Consider the following 24,603-nt stretch of genomic DNA (forward strand, 5'->3'; position numbering starts at 1 on the left):
ACTTAAAACGTTGAAAATATGTTGTTATAAAACTCATGCTTTTTGAGTGCGAGAAGAGTTAATCTAAAGTTGATTGATCTTATCGATCAAGTAACGATTAATTAGTAAACGTTCATGTTGAACTTGAGCTTTTTCTTGTATCAAGAGGGACGGTTGTCTTTTCATAACATAAAGGGCAATATTTTTCACATTATGCAAAATAAAATTTAAAAAAAAAAATAATTCCACTTGTTTTGTCAGCTGTATTAAATACTAACTGAATAACAGGAAATTGTGGTTTACTCACATTATTAAACTTCGTAGCACATCGGTAATTTTTGGTATAAAAATTGACATTGCTCCATCCTGCAGCTCGACTGAATAAAACACTATTCAGTTTTTAACTTAAGGAGTTTGTTGTGTGTTTACACTTCTAAACAAAACTGCATAAAGTGCATTTTTCATGTCCAGAGAGAAACAGACTCTCTGGACTGTTTCTCTTTCCTGCTGCCATCTTTGTTTCTATATTAATGGACTTTGAGCTTCAGGATGACCAGTGGCGCACTCTGCTGGATGGCTGCCAAACTACAACACCGAAGGTCTCAGTGGTCATTATTAGTTAATCGATTGGAACCAATTTTAATCAACAATTAATTGTAAGCCAATTAATTGGTTGCATTCCTAGTTAACATCAGACAACAACACCAATAATTTTGTAAGAAAAACGTTAAGTTGCTAAGTTGTAATCTTTTCAATTTCATGCCTAAGAATTATTTATATATATATATATATATATATATATATATATATATATATATATATATATATATATATATATATATATATATATATATGTCTTGTATATATGGGAAACGCCAAAACTTTTTTTCCAGTGACTTTATTGAAAAGAACATTTACAATCTTGTGAAACACAGGCGGTGACGAGGTCTAAAGCACGTGAAGAAATAGTGAATATTAAGAAATACATCACCAGATTCTCAAGAATGCTTTTGATGGCACTTTACATAGATAACCTGAAACAGCCTGACACGGTTGTCAATACAGAGTTTTCCAGCAGCTCCGTGTGTTTCTACAAAGAGGAATACATCCTTGTCCTCAAACGTTCACAGATGAAACTCTTGCATACTCGTAAAGTAAAAGTTTTTCTTAAAAAAAAAAAGAAGAAGAGGTTAATTTACCTCCAAACTTGTCAACCAGCTTGCAGAGTTTCACCAACTACACCTGGGTTGGATGACATTTGATAAAAATGAAGCAAGTTTGGGGGAAATAAAGGCTTAACGCCCAAGAAAAGCCACAAAATCTGGCAGATGTGAAATACAAAAACATGTGACAGACATGCAGGAACGACATTCAGCTCCATATTTTACTAGTGTATCATTAAAAAAACTGATGTTAGCCCCTAACCTCACCTTAATGTGACTGGCATACTGAACTTCCTCATGGGAAACTGGGCAGTTATGTCATCAATATCAACATTTCCCACAATAAACACCACAAAGTATTGCGATTAACTTTCATCTTTTATGACAGAAGGTAGCTTTAAGCAGAAACATCCAAACATTTTCAGTGCTTAGTGTATTAGAAAACTACAGCGCCCTTCATGTTTATTGGCGCCCATCAAAAATGGGTGTAAAAAGACTCGGTGTAAAAATTATTTACACCCAGAGAAAAAGTAAGTCACAGATTACGTCAACCTCAAAAAGCAATGCATAAATTAAAAAAATGCTTCAGGTCCATTTATTTCATAGGATTTGTTAGAAATAATGGACATTTGATCCTTTTGCCTTCTGTACTCAGATTAAAAGCTAGATTTTTTTAATCTATGATATTATGCAACAGCTAAATCTGTTGTAATAAGCAATTTCATGATAAATTAAAATGAGCTTGATAATTTACATTCTGCTGATAAATTTTGAAGGGAAATTTTGTTTACATGAAAGACAAAATTCATTTTATTTGTGGTTTTGGTTGTGTGTGGTGTCTATTTCTGTTTTATTTATTGTTTTATTGTGTGTTACTTTGGATATTTACAATATCTTCCTGCTCTAGTGTTAACTGTTCTTTAGGAAATTAAAGTTTATTGGTCTTTGGAAAGGCGAACTTGCATTATATTGTACTAAAATTATCTCAAAATAACAATATTATTGTTATTTTGAATAACTTCCGGGGCAATTTATCATCCAGCTAGAGTTGTTGATTTATTTTAAGGCTTTTTACACATCTCTACTAGCGGTGCTAATAAACCGCAAAACATTTAATGAATAAAATAAATCAACAATCATGATGCAGCTCAGTCTCCCTGCAGAGTGGATCTTCTACATTCGCTGTGCAAAATGAATGACATTTAGATTTGTGTTTTAGTTTGACGTCTACAAAAGCAGACAATTATGCAGAAGCATAAAGCAAATGCAATAATCAAGCTAAAAGAAAACAAAGAAATGACAGGCAAAATTAATTAATTTGAACTAGTCGCCCCCCGCCGCCCCCCTCCTTCAGCTTTCATTTGAACTAAATAACCTCAGGGTCCACATTTATTCTACATTAAAACGTCGTCAGACCTTTTCTTTTACATTCTGTCATTAAAGCAAAGCAATCAGGCTTTGGGGGGAGATTGTGCGGGTAAACAACCTGTTCCACAATCACCACGACGTTTAGTCTGACAAAAATTCATACAGGCATTCAATTTCACTTATAAGCCAGTTTCATCCCCCATATTTTGAAATGTGGTCCTCAAGTAGACAGAAAAATTCCCACTAATGACTAAAAGTCACAAATCATCTACACGATATGTACAATGGAAGTACCAAGAGTTCAGAAAGGCCCGAGAACACGCAAAAAAACAAGAGAACTAAATAAAATGACAGTTTTAGCTAGAGCGTGCAGGCAGATTAGCATCACATCATACTCACACCAACTCCGACATTTTTTGGCATCAGAAAAAACAAATCAGTTCCAGCAGAAGCTCATTCATCAACAATCCTGAATGAAGGGTGTGACGTTAGAGAGAGAACCCAATACTTTAAAGGCAAGCGGGTCAATGGCCTTCATAGTGTTTCCACTTTGCAAAAGAGCAGAATACATTCAGTACAGGAAGATTTTGGCCTCAAGTTGGAAAAAACGATCGCAGAGCAGCAAAACGACGATTTCACAGCAGCAGAAAGTAATATGTGAATGGAAACCAGTCAAATGTTTGAACTGGAGGATAATCTGACCAGTGAGGAGGCTTCACACTGCAAAAACACTAAATCTTACCTACTATTTTTGGTAATTTTGGTAGTGCAAATATAGCAAATATCACAGTAAACTTGAAATAAAAACAGTAACAAGTAACCTTTCAGCAAAATGTAACAGCTTATTTAAAGTGAATAATTCCTAATATTGTTTAAGGCAGATTATTTCACAAACAACTGGCCATGTGCCGTTACCTGGCAACGCCAGCTAATCCCAGCCCGTTGCCTAGCAACCCAGTTCTAGACCCCCTGGCAGATCATTTTTAAATGCTATAACTGAAATAATCTGCCAATTTAACCAGTACTTTTAATCAATTTTCAGGAAAAATTGACTTAAAACAAACTCCTATTTTTTGCTGAAGCGTTACATGTTAGTTTGTTTTCTTGTATTTCACGTGTACTAAGATATTCACACTAGAAGATAAACCAAAATACTTGGTAAAGTTTTGCGTTTTTGCTGTGCTGACAGTGTAAAGGTCCAACATTTCAACCAGTTCACTTTAAACCAACAAGAAACAGATGAAAGTACAAGAAAAACAAACAAACAAAAACCCAAAGTATTCACACCCCTTCAACTGTCCGTCTAATCCAGGAGTCGGCAGCTTTTTCTAAAAAAACAATAAAACTCATCACAAACGACGATTTACTAAATATGTACCTACAAAACCTAACAAATGAACATAACATTTATATATTTTCAAATTTTAGATCAGAATCCTCTATTATGAAATAAACGCATTGTAAAATGAGGTGAATTTTGTTCTATAAATATGGAAAATAAAGAAAGATGGGCTGGGCAGTTGAAGTCAGTTACTCTTAAAAGCCTGTTTTAGATATTAAAAGTAGATTTTGCTTAAGAACTTATATAAAAAGTACTAAAATAAAAAAATTTTGTAGCAACTATGATAAAAAACATTTCCTGTTTGTTTTTGGAAGAGCCACCAATTGCAGACCATTAATTTAATCCGAGTTCCAGTTTATAGATTCAGGTGAAAGCAGATATTTACATACACCCAATGAAAAAACAATGTTTTTTCCCCCACTCTGAAATATTAAATGTGACTAAACTTTTCTTATTTTAACTTAGTTAGAATTACTAAAATTATCTGTATTTGCTAAATGCCAGAAAACTTGGCGAGAACATTTTTTAGAAATTTCTTTGTAACTTTCCTTGAATTTGGTCAGTTATCAGGGGTAACTGTCTCATGAAAGGCAGGACTTCTCTAAATGTAAAAAATATATACTTGCTATATTTTCTGTCATTTAGTAAATACAAATACGGTAGGTAGTTGTTTTTTTTTTAGGTAATTCTGACTAAACTAAAACAAGAGAAGTTTGGTCAAATTTAACTTCAATACAGTGAGAAAAATGTCTCTTTTTATTCAGTGTATGTAAATATCTGGTTTCAACTGTATGTAAAGCTGTTCAAGACACAAAAACTTGCCCTATATAGTATTAAATTAGAGGATTAAATACAAACAAACCCCTCTAAGAAAGAGTTTTATTTGCAAAATCATCATTTTACTTCACAGTTTGTGTTTGCAGAGGAACATAAAATTAAATCGCTGAATGCAGTTTTCAGACCAATCTTCGATCTTTAAAACGTCTGACCTGTTGCTTCTGACATTTTTTATCTAAAAAGTTGCTGAATATAGCAACAAAGTGGCCAAGTTGGCAACAGTGGGGGTAACTATTTTTGATCGCACTGGGACGATTTATCAGTGGACCCCAATATAAAATCCCACTAAGTCCTAATAAATTTGTGGTTTAAATCAAAGAAACTGTGAAAAAGTTCAATGGGTGTTAATACTTTTGGAAAGTACTGCAGATTATTGATAAATTGATAAAACTGGACACAGTGAATGGTAGTTATAATGTAGATCAAGTACATTAACAATCAGGGGTGTCCAAACATCTTACAACAAAGTTGAGCCAAAATTGTCAGGTTAAAAGTATTCAGCGGACATTTTTCATTTTCCCCCCAATTAAAAATGCAAAATAACTTCATTTTGAATTCTTTTCTTTTTACTTGCTCACTAATAAATTTAACGTGCTTTAACGTGTTGATGATAAAGGAGGAAACAATGTTGCTTCTGTAGGTCAGAAAAGACCTTAACCCTAATAAAATAAAATGAACAGCTTCTCAACATTTGGGTCGAAGGCGTTCTACTTTTAGTCTTTTCCCACCAGCAAAAACAAGGATTTTCTCTAGTAACTCTTACTTTATTTGAGGGGAAGTGGTCTGGTTGGTTTTAGAGTAAAAGGTTGTTGAATGTTTAACATGAAAGAAAAAAAAAAACATGGCTAGTAAAATAAAAATGAGAGATGTACTGAACATTTCCATTAAAAATGTAAATCTGTCAATGAGAGCCTCATCTTTAAAAATTTTTACAAAACGTCCGTCCGTATCAGCTCCACTCGCTAAACAGCCAAATATTTAACACTTCTCGATTAGAAACAGAGTTAGGAAGAGTTCCTTTAAGTAACATAAACCATGTTATTTAGCATCACAGAGGTAAGAAAGAGCTGATAAAACATCAAAATATGAATAAACAGTTTTATATCTGAAATAAATGACATCTAAAAGTGTTTCTACCCTTAAGAATTATGAACAAATGAGCCGTTAGGACTCAAAGTGTAAAAGTCTGAGGAATGTTAAGAGAAAAAGCAGATTAAGACGGAAGCACAGTAAAGGCAGAGTTAACCCATTAGGACCAGATCCACCTGCTACACTGGCAACCAGATTTCCAGCTTCAGAATTGATATTGTAAGTTTGTTCTGTGTTTTAACCAGAAGAAACAAACAAGTGTTAAATTTTAATTTGTGTGTCAGTTAGATAAATATAAAGCTTTTGGCTCCCATACGTTATGGTTATGAGTCCATGTATCTCCTAGGGTCAATCAATCAATAACATATCAAACTGATAGGCACATGTTATGTAAACAAATTCAAATAAATAGGTTCTTTTTTAGTTGTTTAACAGTTCTGTTAGCTCACAGGGTTTATGATCAGAGAAGCCTCTCACTCTGGTGGGAATGGTGTTGTCCACACAAGTTTATATAGTTGTCACACTTAATCAACGCACTGATGTCTCTCGATGTGGCTGGCAAAGAGCATTCCGATCTGTTGCTTCAAAACAACCACTTTTTTACAGTCATTTTCCTAACAGTCTCTGAACAAGGAATTTCTATTCAAACTAGGCCTAAATCACATGATAAATTAAAACGAATTCACTCATTTTCATTGGAACGATTTATCGTTTTTCTCTCTTTCTATGAAAAATTAGGTGATAAAAGTCTTCAGTCCAGTGCTTTGGTCTCTAACTTGTCTGTGTAAACAAACTCGAAGAGCAATTTTGTTTACAGACTTCATTATTCATTTTAGTTGTTGTTTTGTTTATTTCAGATATTTGTTTAATGATCTTTGAGAATGTTTTCTTGTATTATACCATTATGTTACCTGAAATAGGCCTCAAAACATCAATATTATTGTTTATTGCAATAGCTTCTGGGACAATTTATCATCCAAAAAATGTTATGGTGAAAGGCCTAGTATTCTTTATCCTACTGCAGGGTCAAGGTAAACTAAAATGAAACAAAATGTTATGTTTTGAAATGTCTCACACATAACCTATACACCTGAGAAAGTTGCAAAAAAATCTCTAGAAAATGTTCTTGCTACGTTTTCTGACATTTAGCAAATAGAAATAATTTTGATAGTTCAAAAAGAAGAAAAGTTTAGTCTGATTTAACTTCAGACACTTTGAATATCTGGTTTCAATTGTAAATAATGTTTATTACAAAACTGTGAAGTTTGAATAACTTCAGCACCAGACCAAAGACTTTGAAGAAGTTTACAAGGAAATCAAGGACTTTCCAAACCCCGACAACACAGAATTGAAATTCACGAATTTCCATGAATTTCAAGCACCAGTTCGAACCCTTTATGTGAGATTTTTGCTGCAGTCATATTGGATCAATATCGGTATTAGCCGATACTTAAAGCTCCAATATCGGTATCGTATCGGAAGTAAAAAAGTTACTCTTACAAGAAACATCGCCCTGTGTCCTGTTTTAATTAGAAAGCGAAATCTTTATCTCACCGACAAAAAAAAATCAGTTTAACTTCAGTTTATCTTACAGAAGTTCTGGATGATCTTCTGTCTCCGTTTTAGAAACCAACATCCTGAAAGTGAAGCAAACATTTCAAAATCAGGAGTGATCATAAAGATGCAACCAACTAAGTCTTTTCTTTCAAGACGTTTTTAGAGAACACTTCATTTTGAACACCTTGGGAAAAATGATATTTGATTTGCACCAACAGTACGTTTCAGCGATTTAAGTAACATTCATATGAGCTATAAAACACTAATAAATAAAGGATTGTGCAGCATCAATAAAGGTATGTGCAGCATAGATCCACATGTGTACCATTAATACAATCATCAGTAGAGCTTTGAAGGAAACGACCAATCAGATCAACAGGAAGAGGCGAGTTTAACTCAAACATACGATTCAAATGTAAACAAGAGAAATACCAGCAGGTTGTAAAGCAACATGTTTCCATAGTAATTATATTGCACTTATAGTAAGTAAAGTTTTAACCCCTCCAACTCATAACATTAAAAAACATGAACATTTGTTCTTGGGAAAACATCTTCCAGTCAGTCTAGGAATATCTGTAGAGGACAGACCCGCCGGTCTAAAATGTTTGAAATCGATTGTAAACAGCTTCATCTGTAACGTAACTACAGCTAACGCGTCCGGTAAACAAGTCTGGAAGCATCGCAGCCGATTATGGCAAGTGTATGTGCAATAAATTACTACAGAGCTTAAAATAATCCAGACCAAAACCTGCTCAAGCTAACGTCTTGACTTGAAACATCAATGAATCGTTTGTCTTTCAGTACAGCAACAAATGTTAAAAGCAAGCCCGACATTTAAATTAAAAGAGGAAGTTAAAGTAAAGCTGCTTGAATTTGATCGACCCTTGACCCCCGATCTCCTTGTGAACCTTTATTAATGACTTTTCATCCAGTGTTTGTTTTTAGCTCTTCTTTTTTGAGAGTTTACCGGCCTTCTTTTTGGGCTCGTAGGGAGTCCGTAGGATGCTGGGCGTCTCCTCCATGACGCGGACCAGCAGGTTGTCGATGTAGTCTTCCAGCTCCCGGATGTGCGCGTCTTTCTTCCGGACCACTTCCTTCTGCTTGATGAGTTCCTGGACGACCTCGTCAAAGGTCAGGTTGCTGTAGTTGGCTGCCGTGTCCGGTGGCGCCACCTAAAGGAAAACAAGCAACGAGTTTAAGAAATGTTTCTACATGATTACAACTAAACGTTCAAAATGTTTGTCAGACAAGAGACAAGACGAACGTGTCAGGTCTGTTCTATCCATCCATCGGACCAATCAATCAACCAATCCATCTATTGGCCTGGCAAATCCATCCATCTATCCATCCGACCAATCCATCCGACCAATACTGTAGAAAGGTCTTCTGTAAATCCTCAATAAAATTTGATGTTTTTTAAAAATTGGGCCAAAATAAGCAGTAAAATCTGCAGAGTTTCAGTTCAGAAAACTTTTCTTGTGTAATGAGTGGATTCATGTCATAGCCTTTCTGAGTGATGGATGCAGACATCAGACTTGAGTCAATGGATTTAATGTCAGACACGTTTCAAAATATTTCTAAAGAAATCAAACCAGACTGACCAGAGTTTTCAGTGAAACTTCTGACAAAACTACATGGAGCCTTCATGAGGAGATAAACACAGCCAGACTGTTAAAGTTCTGGTTAATAAACAACCAATGAAATGTTGAGGGAAGCAGATCATGCTCTGGCGTAATGGTTTTTAATGAGGGACTACTTTATCGCCTCGGCGCTGGGCTTCCTCCCACAGACGGACCAAGCAGCGAAAACTGTTTAAAATACCTCACTTATCAGCCTCCACTCCCCACCAGCCTCCACCGCTATGCAAAGACAACGCACAGAGCGACCTGGAGCCGGACCGCTCACCTGTGTCTTATCGCCGCCAACAGCAGAAACAATGCTGCCGTGTTCCCATGCCGACCAAAATTAAATATCTGCCATTGAGATTAGATGAGGAAGGTTTCAAGAACAGAATATTTTAGATACTATTACATACAGTATCTGAAAGTGCAATTAGGAGTTTTAAATATAATGTAAATTAAATAATAAAGAATGACGTCAGTCAGAGAACCAAGCATTACTGCAGTACAGATATTAATATTAGATCGGTGCATCTCTGCTGATAACTAGTACTAAATAATCAATATTAATAAATTATTTAGTTAAAACAAGCTCATATTTCTTGAAGAAAAGTTATTTGTTATTTCAGGAGTAGTAAGATATTTACACTCGAAATAGAATAAAGATGCTTGTTAAGATTTTTCCTTAGCAAGCATCAGAAACTCTGTTGAAGCCAGCAGAGACGGAGGATATCTTTTTTTTTTTTTTACGCACGCACAGCGTAATAATCTGGCTGCTGACAAAAGGCCTGGGAATGACCATGAACTGGCGAAGTAATGATGGCCGTTTTTCCCTCCGATCAGTAGTGAGGAGGAGATAAGGCGCACACTTGGCATTCTCCAGTTGTGTCATTACAGTTTCTAATGAGCTCAGCTTTGAGAATCTAAAAGCTGAGCTCTTTGAAATCTCTCACTGCCCCCCCTCTCCCATCCTGTGTGTGGTTAATTAGGGCCTTGAAGCCGAGGAAATGGGAGCTGCCATTTCTGGAAGGCACAGCGGCACGCACGGGAGACGCATGTGTGGATACCGACAGCCCTCAACACCCACAAAGCAAGGTGAGGAAAGCCATTATCAGCATTCTCCTTCTCATTTAGGCATCACTTTAGCTGCCTCCCCCCCCCCACAATCCTCAACCCGACTCTTCTGCTGTGTAGTACTCTGTTATTTCCTGCTAGACACTTTAAAACCAAAGAACTAGCTTGAGCCTCAAACGTAGTAACTATTTAAAGGGATACACACGTCATTTCTATTCACTGTCACAACAAAAATGGCGCAATTAAGAGAATGAAAATGACCGCCCGGCCCTGAAATTTAACACCACTTCCAATGACGATCCGATTGGACGCACTGACCGACGGGTGCAGCTGCTAATTAGCCAAACGGCGCGGCTGAGCGTTCAGAGGCCTTGCTGATCCGTGTCAGCTGCTGCTGCTGCGGCGTTAAGCGAAACTCAGAGTTCATATTTACTGGGATCATTTATGACAGCCGCTGTCAGGTGAAGCTGGCAATTTAGCAATAATGTCACTGGGAACCGATGATGAAGTTGTTGTTGTACTTGCATTTTTTTTGCCGAAAATGTCCTTCTTCTTCTTCTGCCCAAAGAGGCCGTCCTCGTTTCCCGTCTGCTTGTTGTCACTGAAATAACAAAGAGGAACATTAATAATCAAATGGGAAGGCTATTAATCAACTAACAGAAATAACATATTTAGAGCAGCATTTAACCTAAAACTGTACAATTCATACAAACATTTTGATTCTTTTCAGATGAAAAATATTTTGTGTCTGTAAATATGCTCTACCTAAAACCTGTAACACCTTTTGTTGTCCAATTATTAATTAGATAATCCAAAAAATAGTCAGTAGATTATGGAGTCTAACTTTAAAACATTTTGGGTTTTTGTTTGTTTATTGAACTGGAATTGAAAGGTCTCATTACTAAAGTTTTTTTTCAGATTTGTTTGTATTAATTTGTTTTGCTCTTGATTTAAAGTACAATCCTTCTGAATAATTGTGCACGATTGTTTCAAAGTCCTGCTATTGGCAACAATTTAATACAAATGTGATAAAAGATTAAGCATTAACGATTATTTGTAAAACTTATACTGAGGTATAGCTTCACAAGTTCAACATTCCTAATTTTCATTTGTTCTCATACAATTACAACTTTATTGTCCTAATATCATAAATTTATTATTGCAATTTAAAAAAAATCATAGTCTGGTCCTAATACTTGGTCATATTGTTGACCTAAATTCAAAATTCAAAAACACACTTATCAGCCAAGATGGCCGCCCTATGAAAAAAAGGAAGAATTCTGACTTTTGATCTCAAAACCGGATTAAAGTCAGAATCCTGAGATTAAAGTAAAATTCGGAGAAAAAGTGTCAAAGTTTAAAATTTTTTTAGTGTAATCCTCTTCCGTACCCTGTGTGTGCTGACTTCAATCTGAAACCAAAGGAGTTCAATGGTAGAAAAACAAAAATCTAGATTTTCCAAAACCTAAATCTTCAAAAATTTGATCAAATCGATAAAATCGAGCCGTGCCAGAAGGCTTATTAGATGAAGTAATTAAACATCTGTGAGGTTTGTACACAGCTGTGACCAACGCGGGCGCGCCTGGCAGCGGCTGCAGCAGAAGACGATGGACCAGCAGAGATAAGTGGTTAATTGGACGCTGTATCTCAGCAGAGGATCTCATTACTGCGGCTCAAAGGGCTTTGCTACTCTAAAGAGCCGCTAATGACACCTTCCACTCAGATAAACCACAACTCTCTGACGAAGCCCAACTACCTGGTTTTGTAGCTGAAGCTGAACGGGTTGGTGTCGGCCGCGGCGTCGGCGCTGAACGGGTTGGGAGAGCGCAGGTCTCCGGAGCTTCCTGATCGGCCCCCGTTGCCGGCCCTGCGGCCCTCCTTCTTCCCCGTCACACGTTCCAGCAGGCTGACCTTCTCCTTTTTCTCCCTCCGCTCCGCCCGCTCCCACGGCTGCTGCCCCCGCTCGCCCTCAAACGGGTTGCGGTTGCGTGGGAGCGTGGCATACTTCTGTGGCAGGGTGTCACTGATATCAGTGAAAGGGTCACTGTGTGCTTCTCCGTCCTGGTATCCAGGCACCTCGCTCTGGGAACGCCGGTGAGGGCCACCTGTACTTCCTGGAAGAGGAGGAAAAACAACTTCAAGCTGCCGCTGGGATAAACGAGACAAACAGCTCATTGTAAAACTCAAACTGCTGCTGCTTCACTGTGTTGAGAGGCCAGCTGCAATAAAACATAACTTTTTAAACAGCACAGTTTAATAATAAACTAATGCTGAAATGATTAATCGGATTAATTTATTATTGTTCAGATGTACTAAAGGAAAGCTATATTGATGCATTTTAGGCAATAAAATGTTTATTTTCTTATTTAACAGAAGAATTTAGTTTATTTGCATCGTTAAATCTGTTTAAATGTACAAGAAAGGCATAAATGTAGGGCTGAAATGATTAATCTGATTAATCATGACTATTTGGTTATTGTTCAGATGTACTAAAGAAATAAAATTTTAGGGAATAAATGTTTATTTAAAAAATTTATTTAATTAGTTGTTAATTGGCATCTTTAAATGTATTTCTAATGTACAAGAAAAGTTTCATCAAATGAAGTTTATTTGTACAGCACATTTCAGCTGATCCGATTAATCGGATTAATCAATGATGGAAAAAATTGTTAACTAATTTAGGCAATCATATTTTTTTCTTTCAAGAAAGAAATTTAATTGTTTATTTTCATTTTTAGATGAATTACTGAAAATGAAAAATGGAATTAAAGGTTTAAGTGTTGGGTTGAAACGATTAATTGGATTAAATGTAATTAATCAATTATTGTTCATATAGGAATGCTATGTTGCATTTTAGACAATAAAATGTTTATTTTATCATTGATTTTTCTTGTTTATTTGCATCTTTTAATTTAGTTTTAATATTGTTTAAAATGACTTTTTTTTTTACAAGATGGTTAAAAAAAAAATCTGTAAAATGTGCCATTTCTTTTATCCGATTGTCTGGAAAAAAATCAAAACATTTCTCAATTACTAAAATAATTGTTGGTTTCAGCCATATGTTAAACGCAGCTGTCCATAAAGAAGATCTCAATCGTTTAAGCCTCTGTTATAATGCCAAGTTTTTGTGAAATTAAAACAGTTATTAACCTTTTTTCAACCCATAATTATAATCCGGTCTCTACATCCTTGAACTATGTTGAAGCACCTTTTGATTCATATTCATAACTCAGTGTTTGCTGCTAGTTTCCCATATTTTGCCTGCAAACGTTCTCCAAAGCGACCCGATTGTGAGGAAATCTCCTTTCCAATCAGCCAATGCCGTTACAAAGCTCTACATTCCTCTCAGGGAGTCCTCCATGTTTGAATGTTTGTTCCAGATGAGGCATCTTTCACTCAGGACGTGCCGTTCTCTCTGTTTTTGTGCCCAAGGTGTGCTGTGAAAAGGTGGCCCAAAAAGTTCCAGTTTGGTTTCGTTAGACTGGAACACGTCCTCCTAAGAAGTTGTGGGAGATTTTTCAGCCCGGTCCAGATGTTGGACCCCGAAGCCAAAGGCCTTCATGCTTACTTTTCCCAGCCTCCAACCTGTTTCTCAGTAGTTTTGGATAAATGTTGAGTTTCTTGTTCTAGATTTTCTCCAGTTATTGATACTGGAGGAAATATATCTAAAGATTTAATGGAAACTGTTACTAAAATGGCCACCTGTGCACTGGACAGCAGGTGTGACTCAAAAGGTGCCTCAAAATGTTAGTGAGTCCATATTTAGGCTACAAAGTTACAGTAACTTTTTCTTTATAGGCCTTTAGTAACAAATTTGCCATTTTTTCTCTGCTGTTCTTGAATTTTGCAATAGATTTGTCACATTATATGCAGAAAAAATATATACTAGTGGTGGTACTTGATTACATTTTTTTAAAGGGCTTGTAATTAATCATAGTTTAATCAAAAATATGTAACATTTCCCATTAAACAAAAAAAACCTTTTTGTTGCTAAATTAATGAATAAATAAACGTATGAGCGCAACAACAAAAATATTTATTGTTTTCATTTTGTTGCAAAATGCTATTATATTCATTAAGTTTTCATGAAACCTGTTAAAAGTAAATCCTCCTTTAGAAATGAAGGCGTTGTGTTAGCGGATGTTTCTCGTGCGTCAGATTTACAGGCGTACAAGAAACAAAATACAAAGGTTCCGGCTATGAAGCTTTGTATGAAGTAAAACAAAAAAAAAAGTGATTTATTGTGTTAAAATGTTTAACACATTAAAATTTCTGTAATTACTTAAGTGAAATTAGCGAATAAGAACTTTTATATAAACACTTTTCAAAAGAGGTACATAAGGATGAAATCTGTTGTGAATTGCCGCTAATTAAATAAAATGAATTATTAGAGACCACAGAGACCTCTAAAAACACAAATACCTGCATATTTAATAGTTCAAAAGCCATCAGACTTTACAATGCCCAACTCTGAATACCAAATCTAATTTTTCTGGATTCGTTTATAGATGCTTGGTAGATTTTATTTATATTCAGTCGTAGTTAAATTACTTACATCACACTGAATTATAGTGGGATGCAAGTAATTTACATCACACTATATTTGAATTTATAATGAAAGGTTATATATGTATTATTAATAATTAACATCTTGGATAGAGTAGCTTGTCAACTAAGAAGCAATTTCCTCTTAGGGATCAATAAAGTGTATTCTTTCTATCTATCTATCTATCTATCTATCTATCTATCTATCTATCTATCTATCTATCTATCTATCTATCATGTGCCTCATTGTGCATTAATATGCACTGAGGAAGCCATCTTGGCTTTACCGCAGAAGCTAACATTTATAGTCTCATTTCAGCCAATCAGCAGGCAGCAAAATGAATGGTGCTTCAGGATTGGTTGTTTCCTAAACACCAATGTAATGTAGCGTTAACATGATGTAAATTTAATCTTCCCCAGCAGCATTTTTCCAGATATGTCAGCATTTATGCTCTGCAGCGCTAATTGTTGACCCCAGGCTGCTCACCGCTCTCTTCGATGGAGTTCATGGAGTCCAGTTTGGGTCGGAAGTGGTTCCCGATGAGGTCGGACATGGAGTGGGCCGCTGACAGCTTCTGGCCCCCGGACAGCAGCGGCCGCTTCGCCTTCGTCTCCGGCTTCGTTTCCGCCGCCGCCGGCTGGCCGCTCGGCTCCAAGTCGCAAACGACAGAGCGGGGCAAGATGGCCGAAGACGTGTCGCCGTAGCTGCCCCCGCCGTTGTTTTTGCGACCTTTCACCTTGTTCTTCAGCTTGGAGAAGGGCGAGCGCGGCTTCTCCTTCATGGAGAGGTCGAACATGCTGGCCGTCATGTTGTTCCTCATGAACTGGATGCTGACCTCGATCCGACCCCGGTCCTTCTTCTTCTTCCCCGGCTTGGACTCCAAGGAGAACCAGCTGCAGTCGGAGAGCGAGAAGCTTAAGCTCAGCAAATTCAGTGACAGAATTTACAGAAAAGGCGCAGGATTAACGCAGTGCAGCTCCAACAACAAATCCTTTCAGTTGATCACACATAATTCAGGGAGACGTGCCGACAAAATAAGAATGTGGTACAAGTCTTTATGCGACCAAACAACACAATAAATGGAATAATACGCTTCCCCTACTCCTTAATAGACACAAATGAAAAGCCTAATTTGAGCTGAATAATCCAAAAGGTTAAATCACTTCAACTTTTTTTTGACACAACCGAGAGGCGCCATTTATCTTTTAAAAGGATAAACATTATTCTTTGAAATTCGAACAGAAGAAATAGCCTCCTGAAGAATAATAAAAGGCCATTCCAGGCTCCTATTTGTTTAACCCTTCTGCTTTTTCAACTGGAAATAATGGGATTTTTTTTTTTGCCTTCACTAGGAGGGGAAAAAGTGTGGCATTTGCACAAATCTGGCCTTTGTTCAGAAACGCAACGACAAGCAAGTGGGTAACTGCAAAGCCGCATGACAGGGCAGCACAGGAGTTCATCCATGCTAATGAGACGTATCCTTGTTCATTAGCACGCCTCAGGACGAAACCGCCGTTTAGAAAGGTTTTCTGTCTGTTTTCTATATGAATGTGACACATTTTACAGTAGAGCTAATATTTAATGCCGTAAATGTCATCGCAGTTTAAATGTGTGCAACATTACAGTCCTGGAAGCAATGTTAGGATGAAAAAAAGTGAGAAAAATGTGAGTTAATCCTCAATATTCAATAATTTCACAATTTAATATTTTCCTGCCTTTCCTTGGAGCAAGAAAAACTAAAAATCTTGAAGGTACAAAGAGATAAATTAATCACAAAGAGCATTTTAACTCGTTTCAAAGAAGTAGAGTAATTTTTTTTGTATCAAGTCTACAAGATTATTTAAGTAATCAATCATTTTGATGATCAAATTAAAAAATGGGCACATTATGCAGGTTTTTAATTTAAGCACTAAAACTTATTTTCTACCATTTTAGAAATAAATTAAAACAAATAATTAAATTCCTTTTTAAACCATCCGCCGATCCTAAGAGATATTTTTTATCTATGCTTGATATGTTATTCATTGACATATAAACACCTTATAAATCATTAATAACTGTTTATTATGCATTAATTAACAGTGAAAAGGAGACAAAATCTACTGTTCACCTATATATCTTATCTAGATATATAGGTGAAAAACATTTCACTCAAGCATTGTAAACATGCTTATGTTTTCTTCTCAGCCTTAATTAACGCATAATAAACAGTTATTAATGATTTATAAAGTGTTTATAGATGAATGGATAACAAATTATTTATTAGTCATCTATAGAATCATTGTAAAGTGGTACCAACTATCCTATAACAACAAACCCAAAAACTATTTAAACCTTGATTGGGTGTGGTTCCCCCCCACAGCATGCTGCTGCCACCGCCTCAGGGTCTCAGATCTCCAAACTCGCCACAGACAACAAACACAGGCGCGTGATAATTAACGGATACCAAGCCGCGTTTTTCTTCCTCAGCATGTCGGGTTCGAGGCGGCCGGGCCGACCACAGGCCCGCTGTGTGGAGCCGTGGTACCAACGGGGATCATTACAGAACCGCTGCTGAAAAGCTGCAGAGCCTGGAGGTGCATCACTACAGACACCTAAATAAATACCAGCCAGGAACACTGATTGTAACATATCGTGATTCTGGCTACTGATGGACGGGGAGGAAGTGTGCTAATGTCTTTCCATGATGGGACGGGCGGTGATCTAATTAACACCAGATCCAGTCCCACAGAGCGAGGAAGATGATGTCAGACCTTCATCCTCTGGTTGGGTGAGCACAGATTAACTCATCAAGTTCTGCCCTTTAAGACGTTAATTCTGGACCCATCTGTTGGATTAAGCTTCGTTTAAATTCAAAAATTCCTTGAGAAGTCAGATTTGTCTAGAAAGTCCATGTGAAGTCAAATCAGAAAAAGAAAAGAAAAAACCACATGCGCACACTGTGTTCCACACGGACCTAAAAGAGGGACGGACCAGGGAAAAAAAGTGGAAGAGAAAGTCAAACAAAGAGGACTGGAGTTTGAGGACTCTTTTGATCAGAGATCCTGGTCGATTTGTGCAGATCTGGACGAATCTGTAGACGGGTGGAGAGGCAGCCGGTAAGACAGAAGCTGTATTATTGTGAGATCGGACTGCAAAGTTACTCACGTTCCTCCAGCTTTACCGGTTAATTAACATCTATTAACCGCAACGTCTGAACTGAAGCGGTGGATTGTGGTGGAGAAGTCTGGAGCTGATTGATTCATTTTTATGATCGAACTGATTATTGTGTTGTTGGGTGTTAAGTTTAACTATTGATCAATTTAGCATTAGATTAAGAAGAATAACAACTTTGAAGCTATTTATATTTATAAAATAAATATTTATGACTAATATTGAAAAGTACATATTTGTATATTTAAATAAATTAAAATATTATGTAATTGTAAATATTAATGTGAAATGTACTTTAAAGTTAGAGAACTTAAGTTTAGTTACTTGTTCATTTAACTTTAATTACTTTGTGGGTTTGATTCACAGTGGTTTCCTTAGTATTGTTTATATAGTTTGTCATAATTTGCTTTGTAGTTTGAGTGAAATTAATTTATGTAAACTTACATGCAGATTAGTAATTATTTATTTTTCTTCTTTTGGGTTTGTTTAAAGGCTTTTACCTGCTTCTGGACCAGTCATGAAATGTCCTGACACACATTAAATAAATGGAGGATAAAAATGAAGAAAACTGCTTGGTCCTTGAGTAAAACCCTGTTGACAAAAGTCTGCATCGATTTATCCATCCCTTTTCAAGTGGGGAAGCTGCACAAATTAGAAAAGAACTTGACAGTCCGGTTCATCTGGACCAAAGAACAGAACTCTGAGTCGCCTAAAGACCTCAGTCTGGGTTTGGTAGAAATGAACTCTGGTTTGCGTATGTGAACGCCAAGCGGATCAAAGAACGTTCCAAAAGCAGGAAGCGGACTACAGCTCAGGACATTCTGGGTAAATACCAACAAAACAAATACGCTACGCTAGCGCTAACATCCTGGAGGGAATCAGAGCCGCTGTTTCTCCGTAACAAAAGAACAGGATAAAGAAAAACGAAACATAAAAGAAATAAGAAAGGGGGCGTGCTGTGGTGGCGCAGGGGGTTAGCACGCCCCACGTTTGGAGGCCGGGTTCGACTCCCGGTCCCGACGACCTTTGCCGCATGTCTTCCCCCTCTCCTCACCCTCCTTCCTGTCTGCCTACTGTTGAAAAAATACGAGCCACTAGCGCCGCAAAAACTCTTCGGAGAAAAAAAAAAGAAATAAGAAAGAGACAACACGAGAGACAGAAAAAAGAAAAAGACAAAAAGAGATAAACGAAAAGAAAGATAAAGATAGACAAAAAAGAGATTGAAAGAAAGAAGAGATAGAAACAAAGAAAGAAAAAGAAACAGAATCTGCATCAAAACATCTGTTGTTAAACTGTTTTAGTTTTTTACAGAACATAAAACTATAAGGTGACTAAAAAATGTTTAAGAAACAGAACTCTTTCAGTTTTTGACCTGCTTCTCAAAGTATTTCTCAACCGGCAGCAGAAAAACCCAGAGGACATTTTCAGACTCAGAAAGCTGAAACTCAACAAACGGCAGCGCTTCAGGCTGCAGAGAACAAACACGGCTGCATTTTTTCACACAAAAACAAAAAAATGGCTCCACTGGGAGTGACTACCTAAACATGTTTGTCCAGCTCCGCTTGTTTCAATTGGGCCTCCAAGTGAATCACTGACAACTGTCACTTATTAGGCGACATATAATCTCTAAACAATGGGCAATCAACTGTCAGAGAGGTGGGACAGAAGTTAAAACCACCAACTGCTGCTAAAAACATGCTGAGCTATAAACGACTTTAAACAGATGTTTAAAATAAGACAAAGCTGTTAAACAAGTGTGTGACGAATACAAAAGGCAAAGTGACTGTGTTTATGCCACATGGTGAAAAGAAGCGGGGTCATGAACTTATTAAAGGACGGAATAAAACAGGCGGGGAAGTCTGAAATAGCTTTAACACATGCGGCGAATGTGACTCAAAAACTGATTTAGTTCAGGCTGAGGCCTTGTGACTGGAGGAGAAACATTGGCGTGTTTCCTCTCACAGGATAAAACATCAGAAACCTAAAAAACTAAAAGCATCAGACATCAGGAATTAGGAGAAGATCCAAGCAGAGGTCGCTCTAGACTTTATTGTCCGTCATTTTGACTGATGGCGTCAAAAATATTCCGTCATATTCTATTTTTATCCGTCAATCTTTAAATGACATTAACATCTGTCACATTTAGTTTTTATGTAGGTTAATTAATATTCAAAGTTGAACAAACAATCCAGATCATCACACATTAATGAAGCAGATTAACTTATCAAACTTTTTCTCCACAGTGATAAAAACCACTGACAGAATGATAAAATTAATCGGCTTCATCTGCTGTGGTCTGAAGCCTTTCAATTTACTCCTGTTTCACATCTAGACAAGAAATCTGCACTAAAGTTTAGATCGGACCTAAAAAACTTAATCCCGATTCAGACAGAGTCCATTAAGTCTGAGCCTGATCCCACCCGACTGATTAACTTTAATTAGAGGCTCGAGTTTTAACCTGACGTATTTTACTGAAGATTTTACTGCTTTGTTTTTAGAGAACCGTTTGAATAAGCAGCGTAACTTCTCCCAGCTTCCTTTGACATCTTCCAGCTCCGTTTTGTCGCTTGTTATAACGCAGGATGAGTCAAGTGCAGATCTTCTGGGATGACTGATTGAAAGGCTTGAATCTCTGCAGCTCCAGCAGTACAAGGCGGAGCCGCTTCTTACAGTCTAATTAAGTCATTACTTTCTATTTTTAACTAGGTAGAATGTCGACTCCTTCATTTTAACAATAAATAAACACAACAAAGCGTTTCTTTAGTTTCATCTATTCTGTATGAACTGGAAAAACAATTTCAGTCGCTCTGTTCAATACTTCTGGCGCCAGAAGTCACTTCAAGTGATGAAGTAAAATAGCTGCAAATGGCCGATAGCAGTTTTATAACAACTGAAGGTAGCATCAGCTACTTGATTCTACTATAAAATGGCACTAATTGCCAGAAAAACACAAAATAACACCCCCTTAAGGGTTTTATACATTTTTACAAACTGTGCTCAAAAAATAAAAATAACCTGTCATTTTTATAAACTGGCACTCTGGGCTGCAGAAGACAAGACGACCCCAGATGGTACAGTTGAGTTGATTGGTACTCGATCATTTAAAAAAGTCTTGCATCACTTAGTTTCGCCTGAATCCTCCAGCAGCTAAAGAGAAGCCAACATTTCAACATCAGAGGTCGTACTCACTCGGTTTTCTTTCGTTGCTTGTTATCAAACATTTCGTTGAGGTTGATCGTCTTCTGGCCCAGGAATTTGTCCATCCCCACTAATGAGCGGTGCATCACTGTGAGCGACAGCACGTACACTTCGGGGTTCCCCTCCAAAAGCAGACCGGGCAGCTCGAAGGACGCCTCCTCCCTCCAGACCGGGTCGGCCGTCTTCTCCGCCACCGACGTGGAGTACTTCTCCTTCCCCAGCTGGATGATGGTGTAGGCATCGTTGGTGCCATTTTTGCCTTTGGGCTGTAAACCGGACGCCTGAAGAACGGTGGCTTGGACATGGGTTGGAAACCACTTCTGAGACTGCTCAGCCAGGGACATTTTATCACAGAAAACTAGCAAACACCCATTCAAAATAATAATAATTTAGACAAAAACGTATTTTAGTGACTTCAGTTTGCAAAAAGCATGATTTCCTATAGCGTAGTGTCCATGTCAGTGTGGTTTATGTAGCTATGTTAACAAGCAATGACGAGTCGGACAAACAGAGCACGCCTCATCTTTTGTTGAATCATCGATGTCCAAGCCACTGCTGAGTCATCTGCAACAAACAGAAACGGAGCAGCATCAGAACATTTCCCAGAACCAAAATGACTCAGGAAAACATCACCTAATAGGTCTGTTAATTATTTTAGCCAAATTTAAAAACTTCTAAGGCTGCAATGTATAAAACCAAACAGCATGACGCAGCATGGCGTCAGGTGGGTAAGATCCCACCTCCAGCTCCCTGCAGGACGCAAAAAGCTGCAGGCCGATGACTAGCATTGACTTTAGCTATTAAGTTCTCAAAAAAACGCATTAAATCTTAAATGTATGCCTGATATATAAAAGAAAAAGGGACACAGTGCTTTACTACAATTGTCAACATTACAACAACTAGATAAGGTAAAGAAAAAGTTTTAATTAAGAAAAAAATAGTGAGGGAGAGGGAAGTAGTTTAGCTGTGCTAGCTTGACTATGACAACCTTAACATGATGTGAAATTTGGTGAGTTTTAATTCAGTAAAAATTTTTATAAAAGGCGACCTAAATATCAACAGATCATCAGTAGAGCAGGTGTTTAAATTAGCTAATCAACCACCGCTGTGTTAGCCTAGCTAATAGCAGCACTAGCTAATCTACCACAGCGATCACTTATTAATAATCGCAAAATAAACATCAAGCCTGAAAGCACAAAACTGTAACGGACTGAATGTTCTGTTTTTTGTGTGGAAAATGTTTGAGTGTCTTTTGGTGTTGAATCCTGATAGGTTAGTGACGTCAGTCGTTTACGCGACACACAAGTGAGGAAAAAGAACAATACTTTGATTTGTTATTTAATGGGGTTTTTGCACTATTTTTTCCTTTGCTGTTACACAGTGCACTAAACTAATACCTACATCTCAGGTTACACTGAATTAACGGGATTGTTCTCCCAACAGCACTGCTATGGATGGAATGTAAAAAGAATCTTTGGCATGTAAAGAGTCTTTTTGCTCTCCAGTATTTTGAAAAGAGTGAAATTTCTGGATATAAACAATCAGGTACAAGGAGTGATTAATAAGGCTGGGCGACATGGCTTAAAATCTCTTATTTTTTTATGCTAAATTTGATTTAAAACATTTTTCCTTATAAACAACACAAATTACAACTAAAAAAATAGGATTTATTTCTATTACTCCTTCTGTCGGTTAGCCTGAATTCAAAGTTGAAATAAATACAAGCTGTAAAAAATAAAAATAAAAAACAAAAAAGAAACCCACGCTCATCAAAAATGATGGTAATTTTTAATTTCATTGGTGAAAAGAAAATTCTTATTTTCCAAAAATTTTATTACTTTATAGCAGTAGTAAATATTTAAGCCTAAAAATAGACAAGTTTTTCTAAACTTCTGTCAATCAAATCTTAGAAATACTGACCATACAAAATGCAAGTCTTCTTGACACAGACAGTAGCTTTAAATTGGGCTGAAAGGGATTATGAGATTATCAGAGTTTATACGTAAAATATTCTGATATTTACCAAACTCAAATCAAAGAACAGGCTGTTTGTTGATACTTTATACATAACAAAAAGGTTTTTCAATTTTAATGACACACATAACACAACTTGAGCTGCAAAGCAAAATGTGTGTTAATTAAGCACAAGCTTCATTGATAACGAACACAAATCCACTAGATAAGAACTGTCTATAATCAGTTATTCATCAATGTAAGGAGATATATTACACAATTATGAGAAAACAGAAACTAAGTGAAGGACTGATTTCAGATCAGAACTGATCAAAACTGGCATGTTTTTTGTTTTTTTTATAAATGTCTGATATATAAATAAAAGGCTGAGCAGTGTAGTTTTGATTCTGATCAATTGTTTGACTATTCTGCCAAATCTGGTGTCCTATAAATGAGAAACAAAGATCTAAATGATATTTAACTTCTCTGTTTTATTGTTCTGACTCATGCTTTGAGATCATCTGACTGTTAATCTCTGGGGCGGGGTTATTTCCACATTTAAGTTTACAAAGAAACATTAATTAAGCCATCAAAGTGTACAATTTTATACTTTTTCTGAAATTTACAACAATGCCATTTCATTGTTTTTCAATCTAAAACTATATTTATTTTTTTAATTATGAAATTCAGATATGGGATGGGATTATTTTCTGTCTGAGTACCTTTAATCTCATTTGTTGTGATGACACACTGCTTTGTCGCACTTCAAGTTTAGTTCTGAATAAATAATGATCCCTAATTTACTTAGGAATTGTAATTTATTCAACTGGTTATTACTTTTAAACAAATTAGATACTTCATTACGATTTACTGTCATTTCTGCTAACTCATTTCAGTTGAAGTTGCATAAATCCCTTAAATAAAAGAGATTTTCTCCTCACTATTATTAATATTTCCTTTTCATCCAGATTTAGGATTTTACTCCGAAGCTTGAGAACTCCTGTCAAATAACACTAATTAAACATGATCTGAATTACAGCCGTTTTATAGCCTAATAACTGACATAAACAACAGGATAATCCCTTTAAAAGACAACTGTCTAAACAAAGCTTTTTAAACAAACTCCTGCGATAGTAAAACATCTAAAAGTAACTAACAAATCCCAAAATTAGAAAGTTTAACCCAGATTTATCGTGGTTAGATATAGTTGGGCAGCAGCAAGGTAATGTTAGCTTGTTGCTAATGCGAACCGAGCATCACAGCCGTCCTCAGCCCAACAGCAAGCCGCTTACCTCTGGGCCATTTCCGCCGACGCCACACACACATCCGGGGCTTCAGCACACACACGACCTGTCCGCAGATACATTCACCCGCTGCTCTCTGCGGCTCAGACGGCCGCAAATCTCAGTTGTTGTTGTTGTAGCAGGAGCAGCGCATTGCTGTGGGGACGAAGAAGGGCTTCACTTCCTGCTCTGACGTCACTTCCTTTTCATGCCGGTAAAAAGGTCAGTCGCCTAGACGGGTTATTTAGTTAAAAAATAAATACTTTACAACACGCTAAATTCTACAAGTACTAAAATTCAGCTATTTTAGTAGCTGATTTTTTTAACATTTTATTTTATTTTTTATTAAACAGATGAAGAATACGACGGCGGCCATTGTAATAAAAAAGATGGAAAAACATTCCGCCAAAAAAATCCGAAATGTTGAGATTAAACTCAGAAA

The 24,603-nt window shown here is 36.8% G+C and overlaps 1 protein-coding gene across 3 annotated transcripts; it reads right to left on the reverse strand.

Moving 5' to 3' along the window:
- Positions 1–866: 866 nt before the first annotated feature.
- rab11fip2 (RAB11 family interacting protein 2 (class I)) lies at positions 867–24,333 on the reverse strand. 3 transcript variants are annotated; one of them, XM_032553289.1, is made up of 6 exons: positions 24,171–24,333; positions 20,917–21,489; positions 15,061–15,467; positions 11,785–12,142; positions 10,554–10,629; positions 8,277–8,507 (listed from the first exon to the last, which is right to left on the reverse strand). In XM_032553289.1, the coding sequence occupies exons 2-6, from the start codon at positions 21,267–21,269 to the stop codon at positions 8,277–8,279; spliced, it is 1,425 nt and encodes a 474-aa protein (XP_032409180.1). In that variant the 5' UTR covers positions 21,270–21,489; positions 24,171–24,333. The 3 variants fall into 3 exon arrangements, with proteins under 3 accessions (XP_032409182.1, XP_032409181.1, XP_032409180.1); XM_032553291.1 differs by lacking the exon at positions 24,171–24,333 and having other exon boundaries at positions 867–8,507; positions 11,785–12,133; positions 20,917–21,269; XM_032553290.1 differs by lacking the exon at positions 24,171–24,333 and having other exon boundaries at positions 867–8,507; positions 20,917–21,269.
- Positions 24,334–24,603: the final 270 nt, after the last annotated feature.

Source organism: Xiphophorus hellerii, chromosome 22, assembly GCF_003331165.1.
Source record: "Xiphophorus hellerii strain 12219 chromosome 22, Xiphophorus_hellerii-4.1, whole genome shotgun sequence".
Classification (NCBI taxonomy): Eukaryota; Metazoa; Chordata; class Actinopteri; order Cyprinodontiformes; family Poeciliidae; genus Xiphophorus; species Xiphophorus hellerii.

Coding starts and splice junctions, on each gene's coding strand:
- rab11fip2 (XM_032553290.1), bottom strand. CDS start 21,269: ATGTCCCTGGCTGAGCAGTCTCAGAAGTGGTTTCCAACCCATGTCCAA. Junction 10,630..11,784: donor AGCTTCAGCTACAAAACCAG/GTAGTTGGGCTT, acceptor TTGTTATTTCAG/TGACAACAAGCAGACGGGAA. Junction 8,508..10,553: donor ACATTTTCGGCAAAAAAAAT/GCAAGTACAACA, acceptor GTTTTCCTTTAG/GTGGCGCCACCGGACACGGC.